Source organism: Polypterus senegalus, chromosome 13 (assembly GCF_016835505.1).
Source record: "Polypterus senegalus isolate Bchr_013 chromosome 13, ASM1683550v1, whole genome shotgun sequence".
NCBI lineage: Eukaryota > Metazoa > Chordata > Cladistia > Polypteriformes > Polypteridae > Polypterus > Polypterus senegalus.
Window position 1 is genome coordinate 151,464,868 of NC_053166.1, and position 27,253 is coordinate 151,492,120.

Consider the following 27,253-nt stretch of genomic DNA (forward strand, 5'->3'; position numbering starts at 1 on the left):
CTGTAGTGTGTGTGTGTATATTTTTTATTTACGTGAGAAACAAACTCGTGACTGATCTTCCAGACATCTCGGTATCGCTTTAAAGTACGGAATGTCTGCTTCAACGGTTGAGTGGCAAGCGAGAGGCGGGAATGTATTCGGAGGCAGGGCGGCAGCACCCACAGCCCGCCTTAAAACTCCAAAAGGTTCCCGCCTCCTAATGCGGAAGCACATCAGAGAGGAAGAATTCGATTGGTTAACTAAAATGCATAGCGGGTCCTCTCCCTGGATATTGGCTAGCTGTGAAAAATGAGTGATGGGTTCCCCACCTATACTTGGATGCTGCCCTGGCTACACACAGGTACACATACACGGGAGAGCCCGCCTCCTCTCATGAATAAGTAAGCTGCACACGGCAGTAGGCTGTTCGGGATAAAGCAGCAGCGAGGTTAGCATAGCTGATAATCACCCGAGAACGAAGAAGAAAGAAGAGGTGCTTACGTTTCAAAGGTATGTCCAAGTTGATACCCACTTAACGATGCTTCTTTTGCTACAGCTGCAACTTGCCTCACACCGTTTTTTTCGTTTTTTAGCGGAGCGGTAACGGTTCTGGTGGTCGGTCCTAACAGCCCCCTTTGTTTTAGCGGATGACTACATTGTTTTTCCAGGCCGCAGTCGGACCGCTTTAAATAGCTTTGTCCTGGTGGGGGCAGGGCGGTCAAGAATTGGGGGCGAAATATAGTAGTTGGACAAAAACAGATTAGTAGCCTTGCATTTGAAGAAGCGATGGCAAAAACAAGGAAGAAAAATCACGGATTTCCTAACAATTCAAAAAGAAGTTGATTAGCTTCTTCTTGCAGATTACGCCTCTGAAAAAAAGCATTCATTGCAAATTTACAACGGAAGTGTAGCAGTTTTCATCGTAATGACCCCTCTTTTACTTTAACATGACAAAAATAACTCACTTTGAATTTAACGATGGCGAATTAACCAGTTTGTAACGATACAACGATAGTTCCGGATTGATGCTGGGTCGTTTCTACGTTTACCCCAAACCAAACCCGTTGTTCTCTTATTGTGATAGCGAATGCGATTGTTTACATACAGTATGGGCAACACATTTTCGCTAAGAAGCATGGCGTAGTTACAAGGTTTGACAGAAGCACTAAGTGTCTAAGCAATCATGACTCATGGCTTGTTCAGATTTACCAGATAGAAAATCGCTGACCATGGGCGCGTGTCGCACATCTAATCAGGGCCAGATTAAGACTTTTGGAGGCCGTAAACACTTGAAAGATTTCGGTACCCTCCACAACCGCCCCCACCAGATATATGAACTAAACTCGCTCTCAGTGGACGACACAGTGAACTGGACAATCGACATTACAAAGACAACGGTCACGTGAACCTCGATGGACCGTGCAGCATTTACCACATTCAAATTTTGTTGTATCCCCAAGATATATATAATCATTAACGTCTGTTATTACTATTTTATTATTTTTACTGTGGTGTGTGTGTATAATTTTTATATTTACTGTGGGAGCCACTTTTCGTGGAATTTAGCGCAGATGCACCATATGGTCCATTTTAAATCCGACAATGGAAATTTTCTGTGGTGCCCCCCCCCTTCACTTTGTGCACAAAGCACGTGCATATTTTGCATAACAGTTAATCTAACCCTGCTTTTAATACAGATTTTCCTCCTTTATTCTCAATTGCCCGTTTCTTCCCCCAAGGGTTTCAGTTTGTTTTTTTCTAAAACCTCCTTTTCCCAATTGTTCTAATGTATATACAGTAATTGAAAAAAATTGCCCCCCAGACTCATCTTTCTGACGTTTTGTATGTAAGCCTTAACTTGGATACATATAATAACAGTGTGTTACAATACTATGAAAATTGGACATCTGGCAAGCATAGCTTTTGCACAGCTTCTTCATGGTTTCAGTGAGTGAAAGGAAAAAACAAAAAACTTTATCCATAATTCTTCTTCTGGATCCCCAGTTGACTTCATCAATAGACTACAGAGACCTTCAGAACACCAGCAAGTATATAAAATATTTATTTAACTAAGATGCCTCAGGAGCATGTCAAACAAGGTGTTGTTCTTGCGCAGTAATCAAAGGTGACAAATTTTTTATAAACATGAATATACAGGAGCATCTTTAACATGTAGCTGGTATTATTCAAATTGTAGACAAGTAAATACTGTATAACTAAAGAGGTAGGATGGACCAAACTAGAAGAATGAAGTGTATTTGTGGTACCTGAGACTCCAGATCAGAAGCAGCTTCCTAGAGAGGCACCTGCATACTTTAAAGAAGATAAACACAAGTCAGCATAAAGCGCCTTTGTTATACTAAGAACAGTATAAGAGTACAAAATGGTAAAGAGTTATTAAAAGATTTTCTCCAGCTGTGACCTACAAGTAGGCTTGAATCCTTTGCCCACTCATTGTCCATGTGGATTTAGCATGTTTTCACCGTGTTTTGTGTTTTATTATGGTGTTTTCTTCCCACATCTCTAACAGGTTAGGTTGACAGACAAAGCCAAATCAGGTGTATGTGAGGGAAGTAAGTGCACCTTATCCTCTATCGGTCATCTATGGGTAACCGCCTTCTGCTCTATTGCACCCAGCCTTTGGAGTAACCTCCCTAAATTAATTAGATGTAGCTTACCCAGTTTATTCTTTTGAAAGGCAACTGAAAACTCATTTCATCAGGAAAGCATTTAACTTATTTGACCCTTTCTTGCAGTTTACGCTCTCTGTCCAGCTGCTCAGGATGATTTGCATTTGTATCACAAATTCTGTTATTTGTTCAGGGTTTTCGTGTATTGTGTGTGTGATTTTACGTCACATCTTTTGTCATGCTTTAAATCAGGCTTATTTTAAAACATATGTGTGTGTGTGTGTGTGTGTGTGTGTGTGTGTGTGTGTATGCATGTTTGGTATCATTCTTTTCAGAACTTACTGAACTTTAATGGGATGTTGTTAGAATTTCAGATTTTTGTTTCCATTTTAAAATTATAAAATAAAATATCAAGAAAGTCGTGATTGAGTAAACTTTCTTTCACAGGAACAAACTATTAAAAAAAATTGTCTATTCAAAACACCAAAGTTTGTATTTAGGTGATTTAATTAGCTGAAGGTTGAGTTACGATGACCCATTGCATACCACTTTAGTTTTCACGTGATTTTTTCTGTTATTTAAATGAGTCTTTTTTTTTTTTTTCAAAAAAGTTTTTTTTTTTTTATCTATAAGAATGTCAGTTAAAATGAATGGATCGTTTATTTGTTTCTTCTAAATACTTATCGAGCATAGTGGACCTCAGTTTAACGGGAATACTCCAATTGGTAAGAGAGTAAATATTTTATTCTTATTTCATGATTTTTATTCGTTAAATAATGATTAATTTTTCTTTTACTTATTTTTTTTATCTTTGTTTAGTGTTTTATGTAGATACTATTTTGTATCCAATGTTAATTTTCACTTTTCTGTGAAATGCTTTGAGCGTGGGAACGTCTGTCAGTCAGTCATTATCCAACCTGCTATATCCTAACACAGGGTCACAGGGAGCCAATCCCAGCCAGCCAGACACACACGCACACTCAGACACCAAGCACATACTAGGGACAATTTAGGATCACCAGTGCACCTAACCTGCGTGTCTTTAGACTGTGGGAGGAAACCCACACAGACACGGGGAGAACATGCAAACTCCATGCAGGGAGGACATGGGAAGCAAACCCAGGTCTCCTTACTGTGAGGCAGCAGTGCTACCACTGCGCCACCGTGCCGCCCCAGCATAGGAAAGGTGCTATGAAATTAAAGTGGATTGTTGTTATCATGATTTCTGTATGGGTTTTCCCTCTCTAGTTAAACAATTGACTACTCTAAATTGGCCCTTTGTGTGTGACCCCCAACAGTGGACTGGCACTTCTATCTGGGGATGTCTGGACAGGCAGTTGAAAAACCACAACCCTGAATTGGATTAAATAGGTTTGAGAATCTTATTTTACATTACTATCAAAATGATAAAATGTCTTGCCATTTTAGACCCCACTTGTGACCACTATCATATGGATGTTTACTGTATGATCTTGAGATCAGTCCATATATTAAAGTGCTGAAAACATTTAATCAATCCAGAGTCCCTAAGAACAGTATAGATTTTAAGATTTCTGCAAGTGAATCTGAATAACCTACTTTATCGAGCCAACATCTGCAGCCCAACCCCATTATAAAACAGGATTTCACTTGTTTTGTTTTCACTGTATGTTTCAGTCATTTTTAGTTTCCTTACCTCATTTAACCTGCAAGTATTGCTTGCCTCCACCAGCAATCCAAGTAAGAAATCAGTTGTGAAATTGGGGATCAAAGAGTAACCTGTTAGACGAAAATAGTGTCTCTTTTCAGAACATGTCATCTGCTACCCTTCCTTGGTAATTGCCATGCTTTTACTTGATATTTTGTGTCTGCAGTTTATTGCTCCCTCTGATAATCGAGAGAAATTGAATTATAATGCACATTGAAAAAGAAGCCGAATAAGCAGGTTTGATACTGAACTAATGTAATATATACAGTAAGTGTATTAGATTTGAGTTTGATGTTAAACATGTGTTATGCTAATAAATCCACACTTTTTTTTTTTCTCTTGCCCATTTATCTAGTTCAGGGTTGTGAGGAAGTAATAATAATAATACTACATTTTATTTATATAGCGCCTTTCCCATGCTCAAAGCACTTCACAAAGTTTAAGAAAGAACAGCAGGGTATACAGTATATAGCATTGTACTAAACCAGATAAATAAATAAAGAAGAGTAAGATAGTAAATTCAGAGAAAAGCCTAACAGACAACATAAGTGATGGTCCAGCACACACACACAGGTTACATGAGCATCTTGACAGAGAGGTAAACTGTGAGAAGGGTAGTAAAGTCAAGTAGAGCTAAAAGCCTTCCTGAGCAGATGAGTTTTGAGTTGTGTTTTTTTGTTTTTTTTTTATAAAAAGTAGTGCTTTTCTGATATCAATCCTGAATGGGGAGGCAGTCTGTCACTAGTCACAAACACACACACACACTCATATCAAATGAAATTTGGCAGGCACTGCAGCATAATGGTTAAGGCTTTGGACTTCAAACCTTGCAGTTGTGGCTTCAAAGCCCACTGGTACTGTGTGGCAATAAGCAAGTAACTTAAACTGTTCTGCAAATGGGGGACAAAAAAGAAAAGTAATCATTTGTGCCTTTTATATTGCCTTAGATAAAGGTGTTGGTCAAATAAGAAGTAAATACATTTCCCACTTGTAATAATAGTAATAAATTTCCCACTTGAGACAAATAAAGATTGTCTGTATCTGGGCCCATGATACATGGTCATCCAAAAGCCACGTGTGCTGGCGTGACCTTCTAAAAGCTATGGAGATGCATACAGTCCACCCTGACACTCTGGAGTAGGAACAAGAGTATGAACAGAGAGAGAGAGAGAGAGTGAGTGAGTGAGAGAGCTGGGTGGGGAGGTGGTCAGGCAGTGCTTGGTGCAGTCATTGAAATTCACTAAGACAGGTAACCATATGTGCGTGTGTGTGTTTTCAGCTTTGCATAGGCACACAATGTCAGCCTCCAGGAGATGTTTACTTGTTTTTTTTTTTCCAGTTTTAATCAAATTACCACTAATCGTTTTTTAATATACTGGTATGTGCACATTAGTAATGTTTTCCCCTGGCAGCTACATTTGGAGTAGTCTGGTTTATTTATGCCCAAATGTGGTTTTATCTGCATGGTAACAAAATCAACAACAGTAGCCTGCTCACTGTCTGCAATTGTAGTAGCACCTCAATGCCAATTAGCTATTGCTGCAGCAGCAGTGGAAAAAGTCAATTTTAGCTTAGTTTATATGCGGTAGTCTTTGAGTGGTGTGGGTCAGGGATGTGTGATGAAATGAAGAGTACTATTACAAAGTGTGGTGGCTTTACAATGTGTAAATTAAGAAATAAAGAAAAGTCTAAAAAGATAAAGGAAGATGGAAAATTAATTCCTCTTTAAGAGAGAAGAGTTAAGGTCAGATAAAAATGTATCTTTATATACAACTAGAAGATTACCCAGTGGCTTTGCTCACTGAGTGGAAGGGGAAAATTTGTGGCTGTCATGAGGCAACGGCATCAATGACCCAATTCTGTGATAGATTTGCCCCCTTATTTTAAATGTTGCCATAAAGCCAGACTCCTCGGTAGCAGCCATGGTGCCAAACGAAGTCCTCTGAAAACACGAATTGTATTTCCTAATGTTCTGTAGAAAATGAGTTGAATGTGGATTTGTGCCAGAAATAAGAGACAACAACGGTTCAGGTGGATAGCTTAAAGGTGTTAATTTCACCTTGCCGTCTGAACAACACATCCCACGTGATTCAAATGTAACCCTCTGTGCTTGGCAGTACTCACACATGATGTCCATTTCTCTTATTGTAACTTTTGGATGTAGGCAATAATCTTTTTCAATGTTATAATTGAATCCATTCATATACAGACCCTGACGCCTGTGTGACGTGGTAACCTGTGAATACTGCATCTGTCGAGTTTGATTCTGTTCAGCACGTTGTTCGGGTGTTTGTGAGGCCGTCAATTGTGATTTGTCGTATATGCTGATCAGCGAGCCTTCTCTCTCGATCTGCTTCTGTCTCACTTTCTTTGTGTAACCTGACTGTTGTGGTCATACGGAATTTCCGTTTCAAACGCGAAAAGAATTTTATATATATATATATATATAGAGAGAGAGATAGATACACTACCATGGCTGTTTGTTTGTCTGTCCACGATTTTAAATCATCTGTAGCTCGCAAACCGTTTGACCTATTGACCTGAAAGTTGGTACACATACACTACGTGACCTCGACTGTCCACTTTCGGGATGATGATTGACCTCCAATGTTATTTGTCTTTTTTATTGTTATTTTATTTTATTGTATAATCAACTCTCAGCAGTGGGCAGCAGGGCAGCTGTGCAGTGCATGCATATGGGAGCCGTTCTCGCCCCTACCACCTTCACCATCACTTCCTCTACCTCTTCATATCTTAAATCCTTCTTGAGGCAGATTGAACACTTAAGTGCCAGCTTAAGTGAATAATTAAAGAAAACGTACTAAGCAATTGAAACACAAACACTGACTTAATTAGTTTTAACGTGAAAAGATGCCGACGGAAGAAGAGAAGAAGTGGGCCGCTAGGGTGGAGAAAAGAAGAGCTGCTCAGGAAGCAGCAAGCGCATCAACCTCTTGGCAAACGAACGCTAAACGTACAGAGAAGGAGGAGGAAAACTAGAAATGCTCAAGTCAAGTGGATTCACTATACGTTATCATGCAGTGCGCTGTTACTGGTGTAATATATCTGTACAGAAAGTTAGAGATGGGGTAATGATCAGCTAAACTTTTTTTTTTTTTTCTCTTTTTGTCAAGACAGAGCAAAACCATTAAAGACAAGAATCACATTCAGAAAGCATGTCTGCTGAGGACCTAAAAGATATTCCAAATGGAGACAGCATTCCCTATGATGAAAATGAGGAAGAAGATGAGGGTGTCAGGTAAGAGAAAATTTAACCCTTCAACCGCCGGAACCGGTTATAGTCGCTTCCCAATGCAGTTTGCCAGCACTCTGGAGCCAAGTATATTTGGCAACGTACATTCATTGAACTCCGCAAACGTCTATTGTCGCTTCCCAATGCAATTTGCCAGCATGCCGGAGCCGATCAGTCAGTGCCGTACATTTGTTGAGCAGCCAGCTCATGACTACTGGCGCCCACTGCAGCATCACTGTCCCTGGGATTCAGCCGCTGCACTAGACTAGTCTGCTGGCATCAGCATTCACCTCTGTGTGCTTGCGTGCAGCCAGTTCAAGCACAGTTGGCTCAGTGATTTACTTAATTTCATCAACGGCGTCAGTTGCACCTTGTACATATTGTTCCAGTAGTGTTTTTAATAGTTTTTATAGTTCATTGGCAGTATGTAAAATGATCAGTATGTTGCAGTAATTGTGATGCTTTTTGCATGGAAAAAATATGCAATCCATTAAAAGTTCACTTTTTCTTAGTAAATTGTGATGTTTACTTAAAAAGTGCAGCAAAAAAGTATTTGCCATCCAGGGGTGCATTATCCCCAAGTATGTGGCAGTTTAAGGGTTAAGAAGCATGCAGAAAGAAATAAAATTAAAATCATAAATAGAACTTGTTTGCTGCAACCCACATTAATGCCAAATCTCCTGGAACCCATAAATATGACTCGATGCACTTTTCTGTTACATGTAATTTGTGACTTTATCTATTAACACACAAAACCACCAGCATGAGGTGTTTTTTTTTTTTTTTTACAATAGGAATCCCAATTTAAAATGCAAGCTGCTGCTCTTAAAGTAAGCTTGCTTTCCAAACTTAAACGATGTCTGTCTTAACTTAAAGGACAGAATAAAAGGGTCTGGATTCATTAAAATAGCTTTCCTTGCCATTTGTCTAATTGCACAGGACGACTCCTCCGATTCCTTTTTCTCGGTTCATTACTCCACTCACTCTGTGGCAGAACAAGCCTTAGACTTACTGCTCTATTTACACTACAGGAAGTTTCCTTCCAAAAAAAAAATCGCCCGCAGGCTCAGCTACCATAATACATTGTGTAAAGGAGCACTCCAGCTAAATTGCTGTTAACGCTTAGTAAAGCAGGGGTTGAAAAAATGGGTTTTAGTGTTTGTTTAGTAGTTTAGTGAAAATCGGTCAATTTAGATTGGTTGGCCGATCAATCGGAGCATCCCTACATGTCATGCAAAGGGAATGTTTCTTAACAGTGTGCATATAGAAGAACATAATATGTAGTGAAATAACTTCTTTGCTAAAATACAGAAAACTTGGATTTTCAATGCATATGTAAGACTTTAAATACAAACTTACAACAATAACGTTAAATGCAAAATACTTTTGCACAGTAATGTTATTTTTATGGGCTATTCAACCACCACCCTTGAGGCAGCAGAGACCAGTGTTCTGACTTTGTTAAATTGCATGTTTGCATGCAACCCCTTGGTAATTTTAGTTTGCGCAATGATGCATAAATAAATACAGTGTGTTACTTTTTTCCAAGAAATATATTCAATTAAACCATCTTCGGAATCCACTTAATTGACATTTTATTGACACTTCATTTGTTTCTCTCCCACCACTTCACTACCTAATAGCTAATGTGTGGTGAAGGTACTGGAGCAGTAATGGTTGTCATTGCTTGGTGGATGTTGTACATGGGTGGTGGTAGTGGTTGAAGTAGCTCCCCACGATCTTTGAGTAGCCTGAAAAGTTCTATATAAATGTAATTAGTTAAAGTTATCATGGTAATAGAGAGCCCAAACTAATAACATCAAACCCTTAGTGGAGCTCCCATGCATTTTTTTGCCATCATCTGTATACTAATGCATTTCAAAGATTTCACATTTTGTGTCTCAACACCATAACCATGTGAAGCCCAACGGGAGCCTCTTCAACCCACCACTACCACCGATAGTCATGACCAGGATGAACTGAACAGATGAGGACAAACGCATCAAGCAAGGGGATCGTGAAACAGTGCTCGGTGCCTTTTATTAAAAAAAAAAAAAGTGTTCAAAACTTGCAGTGCAAAATTCCTAAATAAATAATCCATTAAAAAGTGAGCTATGGAGCTATCAAATAAATAGTCCAATAAAATAAGGTTAAAAAACAACAGGAAACTGTCCTTTAAAACCATGAGCCCAGGTGCAGTCCTTAAAAACTGACCTCTCCTTGACAACCCAACACAGGCTGTTGCAGCCAAGGAGGTGCCTAATCTTCAGTGCTACTCCTAGACTTGGCCCCCTGTAGCCCTCTCTGGCTCCAGGGAGGGCATCCCATCAAGCCTCTGACTCCCACTGTCAATTCCCTGTGGTCCATGGCACCACTCTCAGAACGCCTCTAAGTGTTTCTGCCACTCCAACTCCCAGGTCACTCAGCTGGAGTGGCCATCAGCCCCCAAGTGCCATTCGCAAAGCTCTGAGAGACTTCCTGCTTTCTCTGCCTTTCATCTGCTCACTTGCACTGGATCTCTCCCTTGTTACTGCCTTTTCTCTGTCTCCATCTTTTAACCTCCTTTCACTTCTCTTTCCGATTGGCTTTTTTGCTTTTCCCTTTTTTTTCCCTTCTCTTTCATGTGTCCGCTCATTCTTAAAAGCCTCTGTGGGCAGAGCATCTCATTAGCGCACCGCAGGAACCTAATGAAGCCATTGAGACAGACCAGACCTACATGTGCAGATGTGTCTCATCACAATTTCTCCACTAACTCTGCACACCCATGGAGAATGAGCTGGACAATTATTTATCTATTAAAAACGGCCATTTTACTAAGCCACAAACCCGCTATACCACACCCTTCATCCAACCAAATGCAACTGGTGGCCCAGGTCCATGGCCTGGCCCAGCCTCTACACTAAAATGACTAATAAATAATAAAAACACTAAAACAACCCATTCTTAAAACCAACCCAAGCCCCCTTGTAAAAACAGGAGATTAAAGAAAAAGAACTCTAAAATGACAATAAAAAATAATTCATGGGTTCTTTAGAAAATTCAGATGCCTATCCCACTTGCTGCTCTGTCTCTAGTTCTTCAGTCCCCATTGCCAGTTCATCACACCGCTGTCACCAAATGTGATGGTGCAGGTCCACCCCACGCTACCGGGTCCCACTGAGAGCCTCTTCAACCTGCTGATAGTCATGACTGGGATGAGCTGAGCAGATGAGGACAAACAAAAGGTTTGAATTTTGATATTCCCCACAGAAGGTTTTTATAAGTGGCTAACTTGCACAGTACATAATATTCAACATTTTAATAAAACAGGAAAAAATTGAATGGTTATGCTAAAGAAATATTCTGTTTTTAAACAGCCCCACAGATCTGTCTGAGCTGTTGAAAGAAGGGACAAAAGAATCTCATGACAAGGCAGAAAATACTCTGTTTGTGAAGGAATTCCTTAAGGGTCGTATCCGAAAGGAGCTTTTTAAGGTGAGTTTTTGGTTTTTTTTGATTGTATACTAATCCTTTGAAATGGTAAGTAATGTGTAAAGATTAGATAGTGTGTAACTCCTGTATGCTATGCTGGATAACATTGACTGTTTTAGTTTCAATTAGAGCTGCTGATTAATTGCCATTACTACATGTGAGTAATATGTTAATTTCTGTGATTTAAATTTTTTTAACACATCCCCTAAATGTGTTAATTTAAATCTGGTCAATTTGACTGTTCTTCACACTTAATGAAGCAGTGCCAAATGAATCTAAGTCTATTGATAGAAGTATGGTTTACTGGCACTTGATCATTTCCTGTGTTATTTATTAATAATGAACTTCATTCATACCAGTAGAGCTGCCACACCTTCCTTATAATATGGGTATTGGAACATAAAATGCTGCATACCATATTGAATCAATAAGGGACACTATTTGACCCTTATTTTCATACACATCATTTCATGTATTCACTAGATGTTCAAAGTGCAGAGAATAACATAAGAACATTTGCAACCAAAGCAGTTAAACAGTTGGGTGAGCCAAAATGAAGTATCACATTTCTCAGTCGCTCATGTAATGAAGAGTCTGTAGCTGCAGGTGGAAGCTGCCGTCGCTGTACTTTGTATATAAGAGCCAGATTGAATGTTATTTACTTAGTTACCTTTATTTATTTACTTACTTCCTACAGCGTAAAGTCACAAATAGACTGTAGAGCTTCCCATATACATATACAAAGTACAGCGATGGCAAAAGTGCAACGTGCATTCTTGCTCCAATGTAGAACCGTCGTCATCTGAGTTCACCTCTGTTATAGTGAGTCTTTATGTGAAAACAACAGTGTCAAATGTGAGGGGGTGGTGGCATCGTGAGCGCGACTGAGAGAATAAAACTGAAAAAAAAAACAAAAAAACCAAAGCTAACTTTTACAAGTATCATAAATTTATACCGCCTGCTACAGACTGGAATCAAATGTATGTTTTTATTCTAAAATAGTAAGAATAAGAGCTGCTCACTTCTCAAAACGGACTCATCCAGGGTCGAACCCGTGAAGTTTTGATTACCAGTCAACAGTTGATACTGTTGCGCCACTGAAGCGGTCGTAGCAAATACGTGTCAAATGTCGCACCCTAACTCGGGTTCTTTTTCTGCAGTTCTATTTTTTAATAGAAGTGCATTTGTTCTGTTATATTTGTACCTTTTGTGAAACTGTTTATTTGAGATTTGGACTTATGGCTTCACACATTATAAACTTCATGTCTACATTTTGTCAATTATTACTAAAACATAAAAAACGTTTCTGTTTTAACGATATGTTTACATATATCGTTATAGACAAGGAACACACATGAAATGCGTGCCTTCCAAATAATTATATAGTACTGTATTTATAAAAGGTGTCATTTTGCTTGACTTCTAACTCTATACAACTCTAAGCAACTGACACGCAGGTAAACAGACTTGAGCTGAGAAAACTGTGCGGCAGTGGGGGGGATGTGATAGTTGGCTGCTTGCTGCTTATCGACACATTTAAAGGACAAAAGATGCTGATGGAGAGGTGCAAAGTGATTTAAGGTGTGACAGATCCACGAGTTTTTTCGTAGGCTCTGGTAATTCTAGTGTTAGTGGGTGGCTAAATTTAGACAGACCGGTACAACATTGAACAGAAAATCTCTGGGCCATCCTCAGACTGTAGAAAAGCCAGAAAACAGCCAAGCTGTGAGGGCATCACTTTTGCAGTCTCCTAGACGTTCAGCGTGCAAACCTGCTTCTGCCTTAGGCATTTCCAACACGTCTCTGAGGAGGATTTTGCATGAGGACCTTAATTCCATCAATACAAAATGATGGTAGAGCAGGAACTTGGAGAGAGAGACTGGGAGAGCCGTAGAGAGTTGTGTGCGAACATTCTGCAAACCATTCATCAAGATGACATCATCATCAGCGACGAGGCACATTTCCATTTAAATGGTTGCGTAAATAAGCAAAGCGTTCGCTATTGGGCTAAAATCAACCCTTGTGAACTTCATCAGAGAACCCTGCACAGTGAGCGCGTTATACTTTGGTATGGAATTTGGCATTGTAGGCCCTTACTTTTTGAGGAGGGTGCAGCAACGGTCACTGTCACTTTAGAAAGTTGCACTGAAATGCTGGAGAACTTTTTGCTGCCCCAACTGGAAGATATGGATGTGGTGGAAGCCTGGTGTCGACAGGATGGAGCAACAGCGCATACAGCACAGAGATCCATGCAAGTTTTGTGGGAGATATTTCCTTTAAAGCTGATCTCCCTGCGCGGCAATGTCGGATGGCCTTCACGTTTGCCTGATCTCACTCTGTGCTATTTCTTCTTTCAAGTCGAAGGTATACATACACACAACCTCAAAACCTTGAAGCCCTCAAGGACGCTATTCGTCACGAAATTGCCACTATTCCCCTTGAAATGGCTGAAATGAATCATGCGAGCGTTTAGAAATCGTCTTGAAGACCGTATCGCTAATGATGGCCACCACCTTGAAGACCTCATTTTTAAAATGGAGTGAATAAAATCTATTTTGTGTACCCTTTCTTGTGTTATAATGAAATTTATATTATTTATATTAATATTTCTGTCCCCCCTGGCCATTGAACCTTACTCTTATTCGATGTTAGTTAATGTTGATTTATTTTGTTTTATAATTGTGTCTTTCATTTTTCTATTCTTTAATATGTAAAGCCCTTTGAGCTACTGTTTGTATGAAAATGTGCTATATAAATAAATGTTGTTGTTGTTATCTTGTAGCATTTTTGTAGAATAAATGTTTGAAATGTGCTACTACTTTTTGGCTCACCCTGTTCAAGCAGAATTAATTACTTTCACTTTTATGTTGCACTACTGCATTTCATATTGGTGTCATCCTTGCCATTATGTTGTGTTCAAATATTGACTGCATTTAAAAACAAAAACGGCCTAAAACATTCTACATACAGTGATGTCTGCTAATGCAAAACTGTTTATGAAACATAAGCGGCTGTCAAGGTGTATGCCTGAGTGGGAGATAAAATGTCAATGGATTATCCCTGTCCCTGGTGATAATTGCTTTCTGTTAAGCTCTTTTGTTCACAGAGGGATATCTGACCTGAAGTAGTACTGTGCAGGTGCTACCCATATATGAATAGATAACTGAATGGAATTGCTCAACTTCTTATACCTCACTCTCATGTCCCCTACAGCAAACATGTTTTGTTGTTGTTTAATTGTATTTACCTGCTATAGCCTACATTAGCCTGTATTATACTGTAGCCAATAAAAATAGGTAATAATCATTGCAAATTGATCATGCTAAAAGTTGTCGATTTGGGCTGAAGGTTAGGAGACTAATTTTATATTTACATTTATTTGCTTAGCAGACACTTCTCCAAAGTGATTTACAAAAGGACGTCAACATAGTCGAGTAGCATCAGTTTTGAGAAAGTGCAGCAGGACAGGTTGCAAAGGGTTGATCTTCACATGTGAAGAGTTTTAAAGCTAGCATAATAAAAAAAATATTGATTAACAATATGACAGATATCCATAGTGCAAAACAAAAACAGGATTTGACAGATATTCACAGAATAGTAGGGTTTTATCTCGCTTCTTTAACACATAACAGTTTGGATGTAGGTGGGCAGCTTTCCCCACCAAATAGGGGTTACATATGAAAAGAGTCTGGATTGAGATTTGATACCACACAGTCACAAGACATTGTACCCTGGCAGATCCAAGTTGTCGAGAAGAAGCATAGCACCTTACCAGCATCTGCATACAGAGGAGAGGAGTGACATGCGTCTGTTTGGTTGAATGTAAGACAGGCCACTGTATTTTGTACCATCTGCAGTGTCTTGATGGCACATGCAGTACATTGCAGTAATCCAGACATGACAAGGCCAAAGGCTGGACCAGAGGTTGTACGGCATGCTTGGTCAGATAAGGTCTGATTTTGCAGATATTATACAGATTCATAAATGATACAATCTGTGACAACGGCTGGAGCAATTTCCATGAAACTTGGTACACATGTTCCTCATTGGTTGACTAAAAATACTGTAGGGTGAAATCAGCCATAACCCACCCCCTTATGGGTAGGGTGGGGGGTGATCTTACGGTCTTGTATGCATGTTATCATCCAGTTGACATTTGGAACGACCACCCGAGGGTGAACTGGAGGCGACTGCCAGCATTCTTTGTTTCAGCACCATCGCTCCCTGTTGCTTTTGAAATTTAAATAGAGTCCTACGCGTGGGAGTGTGTCTGTTTGTCCGGCCGGGAAGTGACACGTAGAGTCGGGGTGAGGGCTTCAGCTCCGAGGATATGCAAGCGAGGCCAGTACACCTGCAAAAGGAAATCTCCTAAGAAAGACAGTCACTTAGCTGCTAATGCACAAACAATGCAAGCACTTTGGCAACATGAATCCTTCTAGCGGAGAGATGCCCAGAGTAGTTCTGATGATTTAAATACTTTCTAGGATCCCGTGCTTTTAACAGCATGGGCTTACACAGTTAGTATATACCAGGCGACTGCCAGCATTCTTTATTTTTGAACGGCACCACGCCCCTGTTGCTTTTCAAATTAGAGTTGGCTGTTCCGAGCATCAACTGGATGATAACATACATACAAGACCACAAGACAAGGACATTAGTGAGTCTTTGTTTCTTAATTTATTTTTATTTTTAACTTTGTGTTTTTTTTAATTATGTTTTTCTCAACTTAAAAACAAAATACGAGGGCGAACTGGAGGTGACTGCCAGCACTCTTTATGTTTGAGCACCACCGTGCCCTTGTTGCTTTTCAAATTAAATACAGTTGGCCGGTTCCAAGTGTCAACTGGATGATAACATACATACATACAACACTGCAAGACAAGGACATCAGTGAGTCTTTATCCATCTATCCATCCATCCATCCCCAACAGGGTCACGAAGGGGTGGGGGAGGGGGGGGGGTTGGGGTCTGCTGTTCAATCCCACCCAACACAGGGCGCAAGGCAGGAAACAAACCCGGAGCAGGGTGCCAGCCCACCGCAGAAAACCCACGCAGACACGGGGAGAACATGCAAACTCCACGCAGGGAGGACCCGGGAAGCGAACCCGGGTCTCCTAACTGCGAGGCAGCAGCGCTACCACTGCGCCACCATGCTGCCTCCAATTTTAATATACACAAGCAAATGATTATTAAAATTGTTTAGTAGTAGAAATTATTCAGTTATTTTTGCTTTATAGAAAAATATTACTATGATAAATTAACATAATAGTTAATTTTAATTAAGGTTTTAATCTTGCAATCAAGTTTCATTATCAAACAGCAGATCTAGTTTTAATACATGAAGCGGTAATCAAAAGCAAAGCTTTGTTGTGCTTGTCATTTGATTCTTTTTGGCAAAAGTTGCCTTTTTTTTTTCTCTCTCAAAGTGTTCTTATTACTGATTTAGTAATGTTAACATTTATTGTTTATACAAATGGACCATTTCTTGGATCATTGTGATGTAAGCACAATGTTCAGTTTAAAATTCCCAATTTGCAGTTCACTTAACCATTTGTTTCATAGTAAGTTATCTAACCAGCAGTAAAGATTTTCTAAAATGTTTTATATTAGTACAGAAATGTTATATTCGGATGCACTGAACAGTTTCTCAGATCAAATTGTGATTTTTTTTTTTTTTTTGGAGAGTTAAAATGATCAAATATATTGTTAAGTACTTTTTGAATTTTCTTTAAATAAAAATACCTTAAAGTCAGACTACAACCAATGTAATGAAGATTAAATGGTAAAGGAGGAACATGCTTATTACATTGCAATAGACAGCATTGTAAGGATAGAAAATATCACAATTTGAATTCTTACAAACATTGTTTTCCTTTTTGTAACCAGCTTGCAGCAGTGGCATTATATTACACTTATTCTGCACTGGAAGAGGAGATGGATCGAAACAAAGATCATGCCCTGTTTGCCCCTCTGTACTTTCCCCTTGAGCTTCACCGACGAGATGCTCTGATCCGTGATCTGGAGTTTTTTTTTGGAAAAGAATGGCAGGATCTGATAAAGTGCTCAGAAGCCACAAGCAAGTATGTTGAACGTATTCATGAGGTTGGGCGTAATGAACCTGAACTTCTGGTAGCCCACGCGTATACCCGTTACATGGGAGATCTTTCTGGTGGCCAGATCCTGAAGAAGGTGGCCCAGCGTGCTATGAAGCTTCCCAGCACTGGGGAGGGAATCCACTTCTATGTTTTTGACAACATCAACAATCATAAGGAATTCAAGCAGCTCTATCGTGCAAGGATGAACACACTGGATCTTGACCAGGAGCTCAAGGACAGAATTGTGAAAGAAGCAAACCTTGCTTTCCAGTTCAACATGCAGGTATTGTATGCACTAGAGCAGTAGTTTCCAACCTCAGTCCAGGGGTACCCCTGTAGCTACAGGTAATTTTGCTTCAACTCAGTGGAGATCTGAAGAGTTTGATCTTCATTTTAAATTAATATCTGTAGGTGAAGGTCATGTAATTGAAATGAAAAGCAATGAACATTTGCAATATTTTATTCTATGAAAATGTATGTACCTGTGTGTGTGTGTATATCATAATATTATAATTAATATATATATATAATTAATATATATATATATAAATCAATAATATGGGGGGAAAAAAATATGAAAATCTAACAACATCCCATTAAAGTTTGGTAAATTCTGAAAAGAATGATACCATATATATATAATATATATTGTGGAGACAACCCGGACACAGACAGGCGGACATGTTGTTCATCAAACCACCACACGTTTATTTACAAAATTATTTACAAGTATGGTCACTCGGACCCAGTCCATTAGTGCACAAAACCCCAAACACTCTCAGTCCTGGCCACAAATGCCTTTCTTCGGGCCGCCACCACACCTCTCCTGTGCTTCGTCCTTCCGCCTCCCGACTCCAGCCCTGAATGAATGGAGACGGCCCCTTTTATACAGTCCCCGGATGAGCCCCAGGTGTTCTCGGCATTCCTCCCTTGGCCACGCCCCAGCGTGGCGGAAGTGCCGACTGTCCTCCCGGCAGCTCTCCGGGTGCCGTCCCTAAGTCTCCCACCCCCAGCACTTCATGGTGTGGCGGAAGTGCTGGGGTAACAGGTCCCAAGGCATTGGGGCGCCTCCTGGCGGTGACTACGGGCCCCTACAAAGTGGAGCTTCCATGCCCTGTACCCGTGGCCACCAGAACAACCAGGAAGGCGGCCCCCATGTGACCCTCTTTCCGGTCCCTCACAGCGTCCCGGCCGGGTCGTTGCCCCTGGCATCCCTGACAATAAATATATATATATATATATATATACACACACACACACACGCACACCCCCTGCTTGCTTTGCTCACCAATTCACATCTCTGCCGTCCATGTATGTGGATTTCACTTTCACCAAACAACAAATCTGTTAATTCTCGCAGATAGGCCTCTTCATTGGGAAGAAATGCTACTTTTTCCTGATGGCAACACAAATTAGATGATCTACAAGTCTCTGACTTCAAGTTTAAAGCCAAACAATATCTACATACTGCCGTCATATCACCTATGTCCGTATATTCAATCTCTTTTCGCTGTTCTGTTATTTCACAATGTAATAAATTCCATTTCTTTGTGTTAATGCGATCTTTACTATCATTTTTTTGAGACTTCCAAATTTTAGTACTTTCGTTATCTCTAACCTGCTCTGCATGTGTATCTACCCAATATTTTTGAATTCTTTATGATGTCCTACTTTGTCATCTACTCTTTTTATTTTTTTTTATTTCTGTGGTTAAGTCTCTTGGCACAAAGTCTCGTCTTGCGGGACATGAAAGTATCTCTCTGAAAAAGTCTTGTCTCGTCCCAGATTTTATTTTATTATTATTTTTTTACTTTGCCTTTTGTTGTTAAACTTTAGTTGTTTTCTATACTAAAGGATGCTTTACTTCAGCTTCAGTACGTGCTAAGCCTAGAGCGCTGCATATTCAATAAAGCTTATTGCGTTACATACAACTTGGCATGTTAAGGCACGATTTAAACCCGTGTGCCCTCCATGCCATCATCTTAGGTAGAATGCCCAGAGGGGACTGGGCGGTCCCGTGGCCTGGAACCCCTGCAGATTTTATTTTTTTCTCCAGCCATCTGGAGTTTTTTTTTTTGTTTTTTCTGTCCACCCTGGCCATCGGACCTTACTCCTTTTCTGTGTTAACTAATGTCTTATTTTAATTTCTTATTTTGTCTTTAAATGTTTCTTTTCTTCATTATGGTAAAGCACTTTGAACTACTTTTTGTATGAAAATGTGCTATATAAATAAATGTTGTTGTTGTTGTTGATGCCTTACTGAGACAACCTGTAGTCAGAGAGACAAGAAATAGTTAGAATATACCAACTCAGTTCAGCTTGTGGGGGTTATAAGAACCTCTCATAGACTATGCTCTTGTTTTATAGACAAACATTTAACATAACTAAGCAAATACTTCTATCTACTTGACATAATCTAAATAAGTAGCAAATGGCTCTTACAGATAGTATTGTCCCCTCCAGTTGACATGTCCTAAAACTGTCTAGCAGTCTTTGATATCGATGGAGAGAGTTTTCCCCATTCCTTCATGCAGAGTTCTTTCAGCTGTATGATGTGTGAAGGGTGTCTTGCATGGACAGTCCATTTCAAATCCCACCACGGCGTTTTGATGGGATTCAGATCTGGGCATTTGATTGTAGCCATTTTATAACTCATTTTTTCTTTTTAGCCATTCATTGTTGGAGTTACTGGTATGTTTAATCTCATTGTTGTGAAGTAAGGTCCACTTTCGGTTGAGGTTCACTCTTTGACAGATAGTCTTGTTTTATCTTCAAACAACATCTGGTACAATGAAGACTTCATAGTGGATTCTGTAATGGTGAGCTGCCCAGGACCTGATGCAGCATAGCAGCCCCAAACCAGAACATTTCCACGATTATGCTTTACTGGTGGTACCTGGTTCTTCTGGTCAAATGCATATTTTGGTTTTCGCCAAACATGCCCTCTAGTACCAAATAACTTGCTCGCACCATGTGGGCAGAGTACATTGCTCCAGGAGTCCTTTTTAAATCCCTTCCCAGACTCTTGGGCATCTATAACTTTCTTTCTGAAGGCTTCAGAGAGCTCTTTCAGTCTTGGCATGATTACAATACACACTTAAACAAAGAGCAAGTTAAATTAAATGTCCAAGGTTTAAAACCTGTAAAATGATGTTTGAATCATTTGCATCCGATTCTAATTGTAGGTATTGGAGATCGTGATAAATGTACAAGTGTACTTTTTCTGCATGAAAATTTCACCATTTATGTTTGTTTAAATTATATAATGGACTCCAAAATGTAAATGTGACATGAGGTTTATTTTTAGATCATCTTTATCTATAGATACCATTTAAAATGAAGTTCAGATCTTGATTACGTCCACATTTGTTAAAAATGGGTTGTACTTCATATGACTGCAAATGAGTGATGTTACCTTTCGTTAATCTTGTTTAATTAGCATAAAGTCTTTGGGAATATTTGTATTTTTTCCATAGGTTTAAGTCCTCGACTTTTGTGATTTTTCCCATATTCTTATAAAATATTAAAGAGTATAGATATATAACTTACAGAAAGAGCATTTTTTTCCCTTAGGATTTTTGTTTCTAAAATAAAATAATGTGACATTAAACTAAACTAATTCTGAGTTTCAGTGGTCTCAAATAACAACATTGGAGAGCAAAGTTTCAGTAAAGGATTTGTTATTCAGTTAAATCGGAGAATTAGTCAAGAAATTGAATATATGGTGTTTACAAGGCAACGTCTGGGAGCTTAAGTGCTAAGCAGTACAAAATTGAACAGCCTGAAACACGAGGTGAGACGCAAAAATTACTGGATTGGTAAAAAAAAAAATATATATATTTATTGATAAATAACAGCGTTCTAAACATTGTCACCTTCTATATACTATCCTGATCGCTACACCGCTCCATACGTATCTTCCATTGATTGAAACCGTGCTGGATGTCGTCTTGCTTGAGGCTCTTCAACAGGCTTGACGTTTCTGTCTTCACTTCATCCACTGAAGAAAAACGTGTTCCCTTCAGCTCACTCTTGATTTTCAGGAACGAGTACAAATTACAGGGAGCAAAATCGGGCGAATATGGAGGATGATCGAGGAAAGGAATGTTTTTGTCAGTCAAAAACTACCTTACCGAAAAAGCAGTATGATCATTTTGAACAATCCGATTCACCGTTTTGATGTTTTCATCCGTCCAAGACGAGCGCGGGCTCGACCTGGGCGTTGAACATCTTCCACATTTTCTTCTCCTTCCTTGAAACGTTTGTGCCAAACAAACTGTCATCACCCTTACACTGTTTTTATCATTTCATAAGTTCCTGTTGCCGTTTTTTTCAATTTTGCAAGGAATTTGATGTTGATTCGCTGGTGTGTGTTTTTTTGTTTTTTTGTTTTTTTTTCTTCACCCGACATTATCGCGGCAACTCATGTAGCGATTGCTGTATGAATGCCGACTGGGTTATTCACTGGATATACTTCGCCGGTCGGCCGTTTGAGAGGGCGTGTAGGAGGGGATATAGTTTTATGATTCACGTACAGCCGACCTCCAGACGGTTTACCAGGAAAGCCCCAAGCCTAGTCCGGTTATTTTTGTGTCTCACCTCGTATTGTGAATATATTTCTAGGGTACTGTATATACTGTAGCATACAAACTAATCTGGGACTCTGCATTGTTTACAGGTCTTTGAAGAGCTGGATAAAATTGGGCAGAGTATAAAGGATGAGGTTCTGGATGGTGGTCTGCCAGTGTATGAAGGAAAAGGAGACATACGTAAATGTCCATACTATGCAGCCAAATTGGGTAAGTATGTGTCCACATGTTAAAATGTGCATGACTGAAGACTTGATAGCGAATCGGTATACAAGGTGGTAGACAGTCAAAGTCTTTATTTTCTATTTTGCAGCTGCTGGAGATGGTTCCTCGTATGCATGCCACATGGCAATGGCCCTCCTGCGTCGTCCATCGGGGCAGATCATCATGGCTGCATGTGTAGCCACGATTGCTGGTATTTGTGCATGGTATTTCATTTGAACGAGAGGATCACTAAAGGCTTCCTTGATGAAAACAGGTGGGCAACAGTAAACGGAGGTCCTCTGTCATGACCAAGAGCCTTCTTCACTTCTTGCCCAAGAGAGGGGCAGCTGTTGAAGAGAAGATGGCACAACAGGATGTGCTTCATTCCCTGAAATAGACGTCACAGTTCACTCTTTATTGCTTTCATAAGTTTGTAATTACTTGCTAGCTTTTGTAGAGTTGTCAGAAGTTTTTGTCTGTGGTGTGTTTTTTTTTGTTCTTTTTTTGTTCTTTTAAATGGCATCCCTAGAATTGCAGGCACACATTTTTTCATCTACCCATGTTCTACCATAAGCTGTTTTTGTATGAGGCAGTATCTGTATTAATAGTTAAGTGTTTTTAATTTGGGTAAACGCAATTTGATGTTTAAGCTTACTTTGTAAAATAATCCTGTCCTATTTTTTGTTTTGTTTAATGGACATGCTTGCATTTACATCTCTATTTAACTAAAGCATCACTTAAGTTGAACATGTGACTTAACCAGTCAGAGTCAGTGCAAGGAAGTAGTATCAGGTTTAGTTTGTGCATGGCACAAAATCAGAAAAAATATTATTGTATGCAATTTGCAACGGTTTCTCTGTGCAGAGTGCTAGGCAGCACTTGCCGAGTCTTTAGTTGTTTTCAGCTACTGATATTTGCTAACACTAATTAGTGTGTGATTTAGTCTAAAAATTGATTACATTTTACAATTATGCAAACTGTTACTAAGACACTTTTGAAAGTTGTGTAAAACAAGTTCAGCTGGTGTTTTGTTTTCTGTCATGGTGAAAACACAATTGCCTCAATTGCACTGATTGGTTTCTACTTTAATTTAGATGATGAAGATATCAGACGAACAGTGCGGCAGAAAAATGAGGGTGCCTTAGGCTTTTTTTGGTCAAACTCATTACAATTTCACATAACCATTATTTAAGGTGAGATACTTTGACAATTATATATGAGCCAGATGAGGAGTATGTTCTCAATCTGAAGCAATATATGTAACTTGTATAATGTTTATTCTCAAAACATGCAACTTCTATTTTCAACACTTTTAGAAAAATTTGAAACAAAGTTCAAGGTCTCCTGTTTCTTACTGTTCTTTCCACTCCTTAATGTTAACTGTCATGCTTAATTCCAGAATTTGAAATACGCATATCATAAGTATACCTGTTATCATAGTACCTGAGCAGGTACTTTTGTATGGCGGATCTAATGAATGTTTAATCTGGGAATGAGTGCAATACCCAGTCCGCCCAGTAGTAAGAATAGACACTGCAAACGGTTCCGTGAAGTGGGAGGCAGGCCTGCCAGTTCTTACATGTTGCTACATTTTGCACATTTTAACCAAAGCTGCCACATGTCTTTTTTATTTTTTTGTTTGTTTTAATATAAAACAACTGTAGAGCATATTATTGTAGATATTCCACTTTAATGCATTTGTGTAAAAGTATTAGTACTCTGGGCAGTGCTTTTAAATACAGTTTTCAGGCTGTTTGCTGCAGTGCACCATAATTAACACAACACACTATAACCTACTGCTGTTTCATATTCAACTGATATTTGTAAATAAAACCTTAAGGCCTGCTTAGCCTGCGTTGCACTACAGTATGGTTCTGTGACATGAATGCTTTGACTTATGCAATGTTAACAAGCTCATGGTATCCATTGTGTTAAGAAGTTGTTAACGATTCGCCAAATTCTCTAATACTTAATTCAGAATGAGTTCTGATTGACAAAAACTTGAAGATAAGTATACATGATGATTATACAGGAGTATAATAGAATTTATAACCCAACTTGTATTATGCAATAAGTTGCTGTATCCTATTCTTGCTCTTTGCCATTTGAGTGATGCAAATAACAAGAGAAAACAAAATATATATAACTGCCTTTACTCTAAAAATAAGAAATGGTCTTTAGCATCCTAAAGAGAATGTACGTGATATGGCGTCAACAAATGGACAGCACACAAACGTGAGCTGGCGCTGACTCTGTCTTGCTAAAGTTTCTGACAAAATCTGAATTTCTTTAAGGTTAACTTCTGGGAAAAATTATGCTTTGTGCTCCAGCTTTCTGTGTTTACTTTAGACAAGAGTATGAAAATGAGAGGAACTATAATAAAGATGCATCTTTCTGCACACCTTTGTCAGTGTTTTGTCTGATTTGAAGTACCGTGTGATTGGCCTTAAGTTAACGTAAATGAAGTCTTGTGTCCAGATTTTAGTGGATACACAAATGGGTCCAAATGGTCAAAAACTAAAGGTAGTTTATCAGTACAAACATAATGAGCTTAATAACATACAGTGCTATGTAAAAGTTTGGGTACCTATCTTGAGGTTGCATGATAATTTGCGCTGTCCTAATAAGAGAAAATCACGACAATATGCCATTTTTTTTACTAGAGAAATGTAGACAAGGGCATGTTTATCAGACCAAAATTCTCAGTGTTGCGTTATTGAGTTGTATGAAAAAAAAAAGAGGGATGTGCAAAAGTTTAGACACCCTTTTTAATCGCATTACTGTATATACAGTATACTCGCATATACAGTACATCCGGAAAGTATTCACAGCACATCACTTTTCCACATTTTGTTATGTTACAGCCTTATTCCAAAATGGATTAAATTCATTTTTTTCCTCAGAATTCTACACACAACACCCCATAATGACAACGTGAAAAAAGTTTACTTGAGGTTTTTGAAAATTTTATTAAAAATAAATTTAATCTATTTTCGAATAAGACTGTAACATAACAAAATGTGGAAAAGTGATGCACTGTAAATCTGGTCTTGAAACCAAAACAATCAATCATAAAATCAGACCCCAACTTATATTTCCCCTTGGGATTAATAAAGTATCATCTATCTATCTATCTATCTATCTATCTATTTATCGTGCCTTTCTCATCTATCTATCTATCTACACCCATTCAAAAATGTGACACTTAATTTTTTATTTTTTATATCTTCTTGCCTCCTCCAATCTTGCATCAGTTTCTCACACACATTGAATTTTGTTGCAGCAGCACAGTTATTAATTTGTTTTGGCACTTCAATGACTTTTTTAATTTATAACAAGCTTCATATTTTCTTCTGATTGAACACTCCATTGTAGATAAGAGATGCTCTTACGATAAAGGTGTATGAGGGTGTGGGATACAAAACCGTGCAAATGTTGCTTTGGAGTAGTTTGGGTATTACCATGTGGTCGCGTAGGCACAATACATAGAAAAAGAAGGCAGTGTGCTCCGTGGTTACTCTCTCAGGATATCATAATCTCTTGGACCAATAGTGAGTTTTCCACATTCAACGTATACAACCAACATTATAAAATACCGGAAATTGCACTGTAAAATCAAGGCCCGACTCATCCGCGGGATAATTTAAACGCGAGTATATATGGTAATTTGAAGACCTGTAGTCCTTTTAACGCTGACCAGTTGCAGCACAAAATTGCTTTGATTAACAATTCCAGGAGAAGAACTTGCTGCCTACTATACAATTTGGTGGAGGATCCATTATGTTATGGGGCTGTGAAAAATGTATGGATTGATTTGAAACCGGCCCTCCACGCTCTGAAGACATCAAACCTGACTGAGCTTGGAGGCATTTTGTATGGAAGAATGGTCCAAAATACCACCAGCCAGAACCCGAGGACTCGTCAGTGGCTATAGGAGGCGTCTACAGGCCTGTCATTTCAGCAAAAGGAGGCTCTACTAAATATTGATGGGATTATTCTTTTGGGGCGCCCAAATCTATGCATCTCCCTATTGTTGTTTAAATGCACATTAGACTGGTTCTGTTGCTCCAATAAAAAATATTTCATTACTGAAGTGGTGCTGTTTCCAGTATAATTATGTTAAAATGAAGTTGCTGCCTCAAAAGCTTAGCAAGTTATAAATTTATAGTGATTTTTATCAAGGGTGCCCAGACATTTACATGGCACTGTATTTGAGCCTGCCACAAAGTGAGTAACGTTCTGTTTGTTACTTGAGGGATTTTGTGCTCTGCTGGGAGGACGGTTAGCAGGAATTGAGGCCTATAATAGACTTTTGTCTGCAACTGGATCCTTGGCAAATTAAATGACTTGATCAGGGTCACAGTCGGTGAAAAGGATTTGAATGGCAGCTTTGTAGCTGCATTAGCCACTACCGCCATTAAATAAGGCATTTAGATACGTACTTGACACACACAAACAGGCTTGTATCTGAATTCAGCAGCCTGTATCTTTTATTTCATGAAATTCTGAATGTGATTAACAAAGTATCGTCCGGGTTTAGTTTCTCTGACATTTTTCTTATTTTACACTTTGTTTAGGACCGTAAAATTTTCTTTTAACGGTAACTGAAAATGTGTCGCAAAACATCTGGTTTTATTACCTTAAATGTTTTATAAGGGTTTATTTATACTGGATAGATTTGTGAGTCGGTTACTTGTGCTGGTAGTCTGGAATAGCCACTTTGATTCCATTGTATCCTGGGTGTGCACAGGCAGGGCCCGGTCAACAGTACAGATGAGAGACTTGAGAACACTTGAACTGCGTTTCCAATCCACTTGTGCACAAAATACAGAGTGGTGCATAAAGATCTTCCACATTTTGAAGGGATATAAAAATGAACAACGCTATCTAAAAAAACAATTGTATATATTTCTGAAAAATACCTTAAAAACAGTTTTGTTTTATTGAGTTTTAAAAAATCATACCAGACAAATGGTGGCCAATGTTGGCAATACATTGCTGAAGATGTTCCCGGAAGTTCTCCACCACTCTCCGGGTCATCTCAGGCCTTTTCCTTCAAATCCTCAAAGAGATTGAGGACGATGTTTGAAAACTTATCCCGCAAGGAAAAAGTAACATAGGCTTAAATCTGGTGACCGTGCCAGCCATCCCACATCCTTCCTTAAAGAGATCAAATGCCCAGCGAATATTTCCCTAAACACTCTGAGCGAGCGTCGTGCTGTGTGAGCTATGGCCCCGTCCTGTTGAAACCACACATGTTCTGACCTAATTCTGCCAGGTGATTTTCTTTTCAGCATGGACTCCGTTGCCCGAGAGTTAGAAATCCATAGCAGAATTGTTTTCCG

General features: G+C 39.1%; 1 protein-coding gene across 3 annotated transcripts; it reads left to right on the forward strand.

Annotated features, from left to right (window-relative positions):
* Positions 1–368: 368 nt before the first annotated feature.
* Positions 369–24,307, forward strand: hmox2b (heme oxygenase 2b). Of its 3 annotated transcripts, XM_039774088.1 has the most exons (7): positions 372–489; positions 7,431–7,555; positions 10,906–11,023; positions 16,907–17,398; positions 21,794–21,914; positions 22,018–22,182; positions 23,003–24,307. In XM_039774088.1, exons 2-6 carry the CDS (start codon positions 7,473–7,475, stop codon positions 22,143–22,145), a joined length of 942 nt encoding a protein of 313 aa, XP_039630022.1. In that variant the 5' UTR covers positions 372–489; positions 7,431–7,472; the 3' UTR covers positions 22,146–22,182; positions 23,003–24,307. The 3 variants fall into 3 exon arrangements, with proteins under 3 accessions (XP_039630021.1, XP_039630022.1, XP_039630020.1); XM_039774087.1 differs by having other exon boundaries at positions 369–489; positions 7,435–7,555; positions 22,018–24,307; XM_039774086.1 differs by having other exon boundaries at positions 22,018–24,307.
* The last annotated feature ends 2,946 nt before the right edge of the window (positions 24,308–27,253 follow it).